This window comes from Sinohyriopsis cumingii, chromosome 13 (assembly GCF_028554795.1).
Source record: "Sinohyriopsis cumingii isolate HCF-2022 chromosome 13, ASM2855479v2, whole genome shotgun sequence".
NCBI lineage: Eukaryota > Metazoa > Mollusca > Bivalvia > Unionida > Unionidae > Sinohyriopsis > Sinohyriopsis cumingii.
This window is the reverse complement of record NC_142973.1, coordinates 20,971,608-20,984,262: the sequence shown is the minus strand read 5'-3', so window position 1 is coordinate 20,984,262 and position 12,655 is coordinate 20,971,608. Positions and strand designations below refer to the sequence as shown.

Sequence of the window (12,655 nt, the reverse complement as noted above, 5' to 3'; positions counted from 1 at the left end):
CCTGAATAAAAATGGTTTTTCCAGTATGACTGCTGTGGTTGCTAATTTTAAAATCTTATTACTCAAGAGTATTAGAGACGATTTTACTACTCAGCAGTTAAGAAGAAGAAAGGTCTTGTTTGAATTCCTGGAAATAATTTTTGGACAGTAGAGCATCAGTTTATTTGGATGCCCTTATTCCCACTCACCACTCAAAACATCTGCCATGCTGACAAACAAATTAAAATATTTCATTTAAGTTTCAGAAATCAAATTCTTGCAGATTCTGGTTATTTTCTTACACTGGTTAATTTTAATTGAGCATGATTATAATGTAAATTAGCAGTTGGTATAATTGTTATTATACATTTGACTGGTGTTTTGACTCTGCCGATCACACACACACACACACATATATCCACACACAGACTGAATTTTAAATCATTTTCACTATACTGCAGTTCAGTACATTATGCAGTCAGGGTGCATGGCATTTATGGACATCAACTACCACATTCTAGGAGGGTTCTTCTGCATCAGTATATGTAACATTTACAACCTGAATGATATTAAATATATCTCTTATATTTACAATTACATTAAATAGTACATGTACTACATAACCATTCATATATGATTTATCATCCACCATTACAGTTTTTATTTTTACCTGCAGCCACACAGGTCTGTGAGAAGAACGATAGTTTTATTTGTAGTTTCTATTGATAGTACTGCAGTTGGACCTCATTTTTTAATACAAGGCCTTCAAAAACAGGTCACTGCCTTTTTGGCTCAAACTTTTAAATATGCGGGCTTCCAAACTTATGTTTTGTCCAACATTTTGTCCATACCAGGCCATTTTGCTCACACCAGCAGTAACCGGGCAGACTTTATGCACCTTTACTGATTATGTGGTTGCAGGTGCCTCATATTGTCTGTCTATATGTAATTGTTTCTTGGCAGGGAAAGGGACATGCTTTTTTCATTAACTTTTATCTAATGCACAATATTGATAGCTATTTGTACAGTTTATATCAAAACTCAATTTTAACATGCTTACAGTTATTCTTTGGAGCTGTCACATAAAACATTCCTGTATTCCATTACTACAGAAACAAAATAATGTCACAAATTATTGGTTATAACAATGTTTTTAATATACTAATACATCTAATATCTATGACTAATAGGACCTGTTCCGAAATTTAATAATGCAAGTTGATGCTAAAATGAAAGTAACAAGTTTACTGTGTAAGAAAACTGCTGATCTATCATAATGTACATAATTAAATTGGGTTTTGTCCAGAAGTTATTTTAGTTCGTTTCTAAAGGTTTGAAAATGATAATTTTGTTGATAACATTATTTTTCATACATTGTTGAGACAAAAATATGATTTGTGCTCAGAAGTTGATTTTTGCAGGATATTCACATGATTCTTGCCTAAGTTTGCATTTATTAGTACTTCATGAACTTTGGATTTTGTTATATAATTTTGTTCAAGTTATTCAAATAGTTTTACACTAGTTAATTTGATACTCATTTAATATGATTGCCATTTTATACACAAGTCCTGCTATTAAAAGAGTTTGGAATGCTTCTGTTTTCATCTTCAAGCTAAGAAAGTTTGAGCTAGAGTACAAACTAAAATTGAGGACCAGTTATGAAAGCAGGGATAGATTTTTATGACCTGTGTAAATAATTAACCTGTCAGTACTGTACCTGTTAAATCATGAAAATGCTCCCCCATGTGAGATTCTGGACATAAAATCAAGATAATGGTATACTTGTTGAATTATTGAATCTGTTTGTATGTACAGTTATTTTCAACAGAAATTATGAATTTGTTTGATAATAAAGAGTCTATGCAATGCAGAGAATCTTAATGATGTATAAATTTGATATAGAAAGGGTATGGTTACCAAGTTTATCACAGTAGAATCAAATACTGTCTGTAAGACATTATCCCACTTGACAATCTAACAGACATTCTATCTGTGTTGCCTGGTTCATTGCAGTAAAAATTGCTACAATATATGTTTTTGAACAATAACTTCTTGTAATTTTGGAATTTGAAACATTCCTGTAATTTTGGAACTTAAAACGTTGGTGTGTAACTTACGTTCTGTATCATATGTGATGTAATAATATACACGTACACAAACACCATATTAAGCATGCTCCCCCTTTTTTGGTATAAAAATAACCACTTCTAAACATACATCTTGATCCCAGCATGCCTTCTTGAAGAGAAGTGGCAGCTAAACTCCTTCTAGAATGTCATAACTTTCTCAGAACTTACTACCAGCCATGCCTTGTTTATTGTTACCACTTTACTTTGTGGGTTAAATCAGTCCAAAAAAAATGATAAACGTGTGATTATTGGGTACAGTCATATTGAGAGAGAGATAGAGAGAGAGAATCAACATTCAGAGTGGAGGTTTCCTTTTATTGACTAATGTAGCTAACTCTTCTATACATATTACCAAACATTCAATGTGCATTTATAGCAGGAAGATATTATATATGTAATTGATTTTGCATTACAATCCATGGGTCACAGTTAGCAGAGGGAAACATGTCAATGCAGAACTGGACATAGCTCTTTCAATCCTGCCTTTGTTCTGTGTAAAACTATTGCAAATCAGTGGTTTTGACATTTGATTCTGAATTTGATCATTTTTACTTGAAACTTTTTTCCCTGAATTCAATCTTGCTTATTTTTCATAATTATATGGCTGATAATTATTTAGATGTGTTGGTATGTTTAGCTCTTCAACATTGGAAAAGTTTGACAGATTTAAATTATTTCCATTTGTTCTTTCAAAGTATGCTAAACACATTTGTCTAATCTTCTGACTATTTCAGAAGAAATAAAGGTGATTTTTAAAATTGTAATCTGTCAGCATGTGAAAAGAGATTGTTTTTATTGACTTTTTACACTTTTTCTTTGTGCTTAGTACATAGTGTACATACTTTGATTACACAGTTAGCGCAAGGAGGTCCATAAAGAAGCTGTTAATAATCCCTTACATAGCAGCCTTTACAAGCATAGTGTTTTAAAAGAAATGATGCAGAATTTTTATAAAAAAAATATGATCTCCATTACTGATCTGAAAATCAAACATCACAAGTTTGTGGGCAGTTGTTTATAGTGCTGTCATACAGTCAACTCGGCAGAATTTTTTTAACTTTAAAAGTCGATTTCTTGTACCACATGCATTAAATTGTGTATTTGTTTGCAATAAGTGTAAGTTTATATATTGTAATTTTTTTAGTATCAATAAATATAAAATTGCTTGTAATTATACTTTCAATATACTATGCATATTTGATATATATATATATATATATATATATATATATATATATATACTGTTGAATAAAAATGTTATCAGGTACGAAGAAGAACCGCCACGCCAGAGGAATTGCTGTATGTAAGTAAAGACCCACCCACACTTCACCCTGTCACAGAGACTGTGGATGAACATCATCCAGAGAAGGAGGGGATCAGGGATGATGGAGGAATACCACTGGTAAATGGAAATGTGGAAGCTGCTCTTATGCCCCCTCCCAAGTCATTGCCCCCAAGACAAAATAGTGGAAGTGGTCTTCACAGGTTAGTTTATGACCAGTTGAGCAATCCTGCTCTTTATTTTAAACATTTTAAGAGAAAAATTATGATGGTTTAATGTTAACTTGTGCATCAAAGCTGACAAAATCAGATAACATGAAGCTTGGGCCCCCTCTAAATTTAAATTAGGCCCCTCCCATATTCTAAGTAATTGTAGTTCAGTTGCCCATCTGGCTTGAAGAAATAATTGTGTTTTCTGATTCAACATAATGGAGCATTTCCCTTTTGAACTTGTTGAAAGACTGGTAAATTATTGATAATCAACTCCTGCTGTGGGTCTGTTTGTAGGTCCCACAACCTTGTGATGATTGTCTGCATAGAATTTCTTAAACTTTGTTGTTATGGGTTTGATGCCATTTTTCAGCACATGATAAATGGCAGCTAGTATAAAAGGTGGCAAAAGAGCCCAGGATAACCCTGGAAAGAGCGATTGACCCACAGGAAGCTACTTGCAAGCTTTTTCACATACCCATATTGGACAAGCCAGAGACTCTAACCCATGTTGGCAAAGGTGAGATGTCAGTGATCTGTAAAGGCAAGTGCTTTGGACCACTTAAACACACAGGCCTGCCCGTAAACCTTGTGTACATAGCAAAGCATGTGACCAATGAATGAGGAACAGTACTGTTTCTGTTCTCTGTATTTCATTGATTTCCTATAATTAGTAATTGCTTGTCCTGCATGAATAGCAATGAGATGTCCCTTGTTCACGGTGTTTGGTAATGCATCACTGGTTAAATATATCAAATAGTACCTGTGCAGTTATTTGATGGTTAAGCTAAGCTAAGGAATTTGCAGCTTACAAAAGCCTGCAACACAATTTTTTTCACTTTGAAGGAACTTGGATAATTACATTGCATTTTAATCCACTTAGTTCAAAGAATTAGTAATGGCTGATTCTGTTGATATACTGAGTGTGTGTTTTCTGTAATTGTGACACATCTACATTATTAGGGCATGAACTAATTACAAAACATGAAGCTACTTTCTTACTGATTGGTATTTAAAAAAACTTGGATCAAGAAACTTGTGGAGATTTTTGCATTGCTCATAAAACAAACAAAACAATGCAGAGTGTTGGTTTCCATCAGGACCTTTATGAAAATATTGCCTTCAGTGACATCAAATCAGATAAGAATGTTAGTTGACAAGGTCACAAACAGTTATTTCTGAAAGTATGGTACACATCTCCCTCGATAACTCATGCACAATGGGGTCCACAAACATAGACCACACTATAAGCAAGTTTGCGAGTTACCAAGGGACCTCCAAAAATTGAAAAATCTGCTTAGACATTGGGAAGAGGGGGAGGGGCTAAGGATCTGGGCTGTTTATTGACTGAACATTCTTTTGTAATCGATAATTGTTAATACAGCACTTTTTCTAATGAAGCTGTTTGTTATTCTGTATAAATAACATTTATTTTCAGAATGTCCAATATGTGAAAGATCGTTCCAGCTGGTTTCAACAACCATCATGTGTACACAAAAACGTGTATTACATCACTGCTTTTTGTTTTGTTGATTAGTCTGGTTCTCGGAGTTATTATGGAAAGTATCCAAGAACCCTAATATTATTCTGTTCCTCCTTTGACACTTCAGGAAGACACAAGAAAGAATGTTGTCATAAAAATAGTGTCCTTTATATGGAATCTGTTATCATTTGTCTTAGAATCTGATAAAAATTAATTCTTTTAATGGCTAAATCTTAATTTTGCATATCTTCAAAGTGCTTAGCAAATTGTTACATGGAAAAAAAAGTTGAATGATCATTGGGTCAAAAGGTTGTGTTGAGAAAACCTTCATCACATGCAGATTTTACTGGGTCAAAAGTCATTGGAAAAGGTTATAGGGCAAAAAAGAAACATTGCCACATGCATATTATACATTTCATGGATGGCTTCATGTGATATTAAATCACTGAGACATAAGAAAAGTGCTTTATTTGCCTTTGTATTCAGTCTATGTCATGGTGTTAGGGCACAGTTTTGAACAAAGCAAACTGTGCAAAAGTTATTTGTTGACTATCATCAAAAATCATTCATAAACAAAGTTGGGAGGCTTCTCTGAATGTTGTTACATGAAAAATATTATGATCAGTTTATTAATGTTTCAGGTGGGTTTTTAATCCAGCTTATGTAAAGTTCAGAGTTAATTCACCCACTGGCTAAAATTGGTAGGTATGTAAAATATTAAGAGAAAATTAGAGGGGCTATATTTCTGTATTCAGCAGTATGTAAGACAATTATGGCTCTTAATTTGTCTATAGGGTATCAAGTGCTCCATCTCCCAGTTTGAGGAGAAAGGAATTTCCACGTCCTAGTCCAGAACCGTCACCTGTTCTTCGAAGGAAAAACAGCGCATCACTACTGACTCGTTCTAATTCATTGTAAGTACATTTTGTCCAAATTTAATGCATTGTGACCCGCACTCCTTATTTTATTCAACTTATTAAGCTTTTACTAAGTTTCTTACAGAGACCAAAATTTGATTGGCTTGTTGCATGTTTCAAGCCCATGCATAATGGGTGCATTTTGATGATGTCACCAAATTTGAATACTCCTTGCATATTTAATCACTTGTGCATCAACATTGCACATAAATTACAAACTTAGCCATTCCTTGACAATTTGTAAAAATTTTCCAAAATCCATGTGAACTCATTAACCCCTGGCACCGCATTTACGCCTCAGGAGTTAGTAGCCTAATGCTGAGCTCTGTAGTGTCAAGGTCATATATGATACACTAAAGTGGGTGGTATTATTGAAAGATAGACAGATGATACCAAATCTGGACTTTCTAGTTGCACTACCAAATACAGAGGGAAAACCCTAAAAAAAATTTTACCCAATTTTTTTCCACCCAAAGTTTGCTCGTGGTCAGAATCTGATTTTGTGTCCTGATTTTAGATTTTTGTTAGCCTCAGATCTAAGGCAGAACGGTCTGAAGTGCACACAGACAAGCAAGCCTTTGCAAAAAGTAGGATAAGGTGGGCATTTGGAATGAAGAGTGGTCTCTATATAAAAATGATTGGTCCGTTATGCAAAAAAAATAAAAAAATAACTCCAACTTTTATACTTTTGCTCATGCGAGAGTGAAATAGCCAATGAAAAACGATGTTTCTAACACAACTAGGTATTAGGTTAATGGGAAATCTCTTGGAAGTTGATGTATTAAAATGTATTCAGAAATAGCCCCCAAAATGTGTTTCTTACTCACATTTGAGGCGAAAATGACAAAAACCTCCAGACAATAATTTGCAAGTAAAATGTTATCCCTTGCATATATATATATATATATATATAAGTAAAAATGTTATCTCTTGTTTATATAAGTAAAATGTCATCCCTTGCATATATGAATAAAATGTTATCCCTTGCATATATAAGTAAAATGGCATCCCTTGCATATACAAGTAAAATGTCATCCCATGCATATATAAGTAAAATGGTATCCCTTGCATATACAAGTAAAATGTTATCCCTTGCATATATAAGTAAAATGGTATCCCTTGCATATATAAGTAAAATGGCATCCCTTGCATATATAAGTAAAATGGCATCCCTTGCATATATGAGTAAAATGTTATCCCATGCATATATGAGTAAAATGGCATCTCTTGCTTATATAAGTAAAATGTCATCCCATGCATATATAAGTAAAATGGCATCCCTTGTATATACAAGTAAAATGCCATCCTTTGCATATATAAGTAAAATGTCATCCCATGCATATATCAGTAAAATGGTATCCCTTGCATATACAAGTAAAATGGTATCCCTTGCATATATAAGTAAAATGTCATCCCTTGCATATACAAGTAAAATGTCGTCCCTTGCATATGAATAAAATGTCATCCCATGCATATGTCAGTAAAATGGTATCCCTTGCATATACAAGTAAAATGTTATCCCTTGCATCTATAAGTAAAATGCCATCCCTTGCATCTATAAGTAAAATGGTATCCCTTGCATATATGAGTAAAATGTCATCCCTTGCATCTATAAGTAAAATGTCATCCCTTGCATATATGAGTAAAATGTCATCCCTTGCATATATGAGTAAAATGTCGTCCCTTACATATGTGAGTAAAATGTCGTCCCTTGCATATGAGTAAAATGTCATCCCATGCATATATAAGTAAAATGGTATCCCTTGCATATACAAGTAAAATGTTATCCCTTGCATATATAACTAAAATGGTATCACTTGCATATATAAGTAAGATGTCTTCTTTTGCATATGTAAGTAAAATGTTATCCCTTGCATATATAAGTAAAATGCCATCCTTTGCATATATAAGTAAAATGTCATCCCTTGCATGTATAAGCAAAATGTTATTCCTTGCACATATAAGTAAAATGTTATCCCTTACATATATAAGTAAAATGTTATCCCTTGCATATATAAGTAAAATGTTATCCCTTGCATATATAAGTAAAATGTCATCCCTTGCATATATAAGTAAAATGTCATCCCTTGCATATACAAGTAAAATGTCATCCCTTGCATATATGAGTCAAATGTCATCCCTTGCATATGAGTAGAATGTCGTCCCTTGCATGTATGAGTAAAATGTTGTCCCTTGCATATATGAGTAAAACATCGTCACTTGCATATATGAGTAAAATGTCGTCCCTTGCATATACAAGTAAAATGTCATCCCTTGCATATATGAGGAAAATGTCATCCCTTGCATATATGAGGAAAATGTCACCCCTTGCATATATGAGTAAAATGTCATCCCTTGCATATATGAGTAAAATGTCATCCCTTGCACATACATATATAAGTAAAATGTTATCCCTTGCATATATCAGTAAAATGTCATCCCTTGCACATACATATATAAGTAAAATGGTATCCCTTGCATATATAAGTAAAATGTTATCCCTTGCATATATCAGTAAAATGTCATCCCTTGCACATACATGTATGAGAAAAATGTCATCCCTTGCATATACGAGGAAAATGTCATCCCACGCATATACGAGGAAAATGTCATCCCTTGCATATATGAATAAAATGTCATCCCTTGCATATATAAGTAAAATGGTATCCCTTGCATATATAAGTAAAATGTCATCCCTTGCATATATAAGTAAAATGTCATCCCTTGCATATATAAGTAAAATGGTATCCCTTGCATATATAAGTAAAATGTCATCCCTTGCATATACAAGTAAAATGTCATCCCTTGCATATATAAGTAAAATGTCATCCCTTGCATATACAAGTAAAATGTCATCCCTTGCATATACAAGTAAAATGTCATCCCTTGCATCTATAAGTACAATGTCACCCCTTGCATATACAAGTAAAATGTCATTCTTGCATATATAAGTAAAATGGTATCCCTTGCATATATAAGTAAAATGTCATCCCTTGCATATACAAGTAAAATGTCATCCCTTGCATCTATAAGTAAAATGTCATCCCTTGCATATATGAGGAAAATGTCATCCCTTGCATATATGAATAAAATGTCATCCCTTGCATATATAAGTAAAATGTCATCCCTTGCATATATGAATAAAATGTCATTCCTTGCATATATAAGTAAAATGGTATCCCTTGCATATATAAGTAAAATGTCATCCCTTGCATATATAAGTAAAATGGTATCCCTTGCATATATAAGTAAAATGTCATCCCTTGCATATACAAGTAAAATGTCATCCCTTGCATATATAAGTAAAATGTCATCCTTTGCATATACAAGTAAAATGTCATCCCTTGCATATACAAGTAAAATGTCATCCCTTGCATCTATAAGTAAAATGTCACCCCTTGCATATACAAGTAAAATGTCATTCTTGCATATATAAGTAAAATGGTATCCCTTGCATATATAAGTAAAATGTCATCCCTTGCATCTATAAGTAAAATGTCATCCCTTGCATATACAAGTAAAATGGCATCCCTTGCATATACAAGGAAAATGTCATCCCTTGCATATATGAGGAAAATGTCATCCCTTGCATATATGAATAAAATATCCTCCCTTGCATATACGAGGAAAATGTCATCCCTTGCATATATGAGGAAAATGTCACCCCTTGCATATATGAATAAAATGTCATTCCTTGCATATATAAGTAAAATGGTATCCCTTGCATATATAAGTAAAATGTCATCCCTTGCATATATAAGTAAAATGGTATCCCTTGCATATATAAGTAAAATGTCATCCCTTGCATATACAAGTAAAATGTCATCCCTTGCATATATAAGTAAAATGTCATCCTTTGCATATACAAGTAAAATGTCATCCCTTGCATATACAAGTAAAATGTCATCCCTTGCATCTATAAGTAAAATGTCACCCCTTGCATATACAAGTAAAATGTCATTCTTGCATATATAAGTAAAATGGTATCCCTTGCATATATAAGTAAAATGTCATCCCTTGCATCTATAAGTAAAATGTCATCCCTTGCATATACAAGTAAAATGGCATCCCTTGCATATACAAGGAAAATGTCATCCCTTGCATATATGAGGAAAATGTCATCCCTTGCATATATGAATAAAATATCCTCCCTTGCATATACGAGGAAAATGTCATCCCTTGCATATATGAGGAAAATGTCACCCCTTGCATATACAAGTAAAATGTCATCCCTTGCATGTACAAGTAAAATGTCATCCCTTGCATCTATAAGTAAAATGTCATCCCTTGCATATACAAGTAAAATGGCATCCCTTGCATATACAAGTAAAATGTCATCCCTTGCATATATGAGTAAAATGTTATCCCTTGCATATATGAGGAAAATGTCATCCCTTGCATATATGAGGAAAATGTCATCCCTTGCATATATGAGTAAAATGTCATCCCTTGCATATACAAGTAAAATGTCATCCCTTGCATCTTTAAGTAAAATGTCATCCCTTGCATATATAAGTAAAATGTCATCCCTTGCATATACAAGTAAAATGGCATCCCTTGCATATGTAAGTAAAATGTCATCCCTTGCATATATGAGTAAAATGTCATCCCTTGCATATACAAGTAAAATGTCATCCCTTGCATCTATAAGTAAAATGTCATCCCTTGCATATATGAGTAAAATGTCATCCCTTGCATATATCACTAAAATGTTATCCCTTGCATTTATCAAGCATTAAATTTGGCTTGATCATTAGTTTAAGATCTTACTTCTGAATTGTCGTGTAACTTTGTCACATTGTTTATTCCCTCTGCATAATCTATGGTGTAAACAAATAAGCTTAAGTAAAGGAATAATGTATGTAATTTGCTACAAGATTGTTTATATTGTGTTTTCTTAATCTCATTTTAATAACCTGCATTAATCCTGTCAAGTGTCAAAAGTTACTCTATGCAAAGTCACAAATTCTTCAGAACTACTTTCCTGCAGTTTGTTTGCATTTCCTTATTTCTTCAAAAATAATTACTTACTTAAAATCAAAGGGGCACATTACTGAGACATGGAAATAGTTAGCACATGTAACTACTGAAAAGAAAGAGTATGCATTATTATTTTACATTTTAATCTATACCATGATGATGAATGTATTATTTCAGATTATTGTAATTTATAAATGCAGATGCAAAATGATTGAAGAAAAATGATTTGTTAAATACTTCAGATACTTCTTTATGCATGAAATAATAAGGTTCTCTTGCCATGTTTGTGTGAGAAGAATAATAGATGAAATTAAAGTGAGAATTCAAGATTTTAGCCAAGTCCTGCTTAGTGTTTCATTATTTTCATTTGATATGCAACTAGGTTTGTCCATTGTTGGAGTTCTACAGAGTTTCTTCTGAAAATAACTACTCTATACACTCACAAGTCAGGTTCATCAGCAAAGAAGATAGACCCAGATACATTGTTCATGATGCACTGGCACATCAGGGTCTTTGTTATTTGTTTTGCAGATTATCCTAACAAACTGCATGGACCCAGATATGCCTGCACATTCTGTGATGGCAGATCTGGATCTATGCAGTCCACAGTTGCATCTAAGTTATAAATAAGTATATACAGTAATGAATTTAGTTATCAATGAACCATCATTATTTTCATTAAAATTGGCAACTTGTTTGTAACAGGTTTAATCCATGTGTTTTCTTACATAGCCATGAAACTAGTCCTTGTGATTTCTTGGTTTCAGTTTTCAGTTGGATTTGATGCAGGTTGATACAAAAGGTACACAAATGTTTGAAAAGACATAGCTCAGTTTTATGTTGCATGTTGTAGTTGACAGGACTACGGTGTCTGGCAAAATGTAATTTGATTTTCACATCAGTTAATTGCCAGATTCAGTACCTCAGATAAGTTAAAACTAGTATATACCTCTTAGTTATTTTATTTTGGAACAAGAGATAAGAATTATACCCACAACGTTAGGATCATACAAGTATGAAACTTGTTATGTTCTTTGTCTTCATTGTTCCTTGTTCTTTGAATTTTTACACAGGTGTGCTTAAATTACACAAAAGTGACCAATCCTATTATGCAAAGTGTTCCATTAACATAATTGTATGAGAATTTACTTTCAGGTTTAATTATTCTTTGGTTAAAAAGAAAATGTATGTACACATGTAACTCTTATTTGAATTTACAAAAGATGATTCAGTAATACAGCTTTCAAACACCACATATGCCACCATGCAAAGTCTGAGTAGCTTAATTGACTTCACCGAATGGAGAATACATTGCTCAATAATTAGCATAACTATATCTTTAAAAATAAGTATTTCCCTTTTTTTTAAAAGACAGAACTGTTGTCTAATGTAAAGGATGAATAGTTCCAGTATCAACACCACATATTCTTTGTTGTTGTTGAAAAGACAGAATTGTTGTCTGATGTATAGTTCCACCATGCACTCACAAGCCAGTCTCATAGCATGTGTGAGAGTGAATCCATAATAATTCCATTGAAAATAATTAATTAACACTTTGACATCTGCTGGTTTGAACAGCTACAGCAAGAATAATTATCAACAATGAGTTTATTTTTGTAGGGAATGGATGACATTTACTGGTCAACTGATTGAGTGCTGAATGCCACCAGGCC

General features: G+C 33.1%; 1 protein-coding gene across 1 annotated transcript in view; it reads left to right on the top strand.

Moving 5' to 3' along the window:
• The window catches only part of LOC149785030 (kinesin-like protein KIF21A), a 259,702-nt gene that overhangs the window by 165,017 nt on the left and 82,030 nt on the right, over positions 1 to 12,655 (top strand). The window contains exons 28-29 of the mRNA XM_089978736.1: positions 3,376 to 3,596; positions 5,880 to 5,999. Coding sequence (XP_089834862.1) covers positions 3,376 to 3,596; positions 5,880 to 5,999 — 341 coding nt within the window. The remainder of the gene's footprint in view (positions 1 to 3,375; positions 3,597 to 5,879; positions 6,000 to 12,655) is intronic.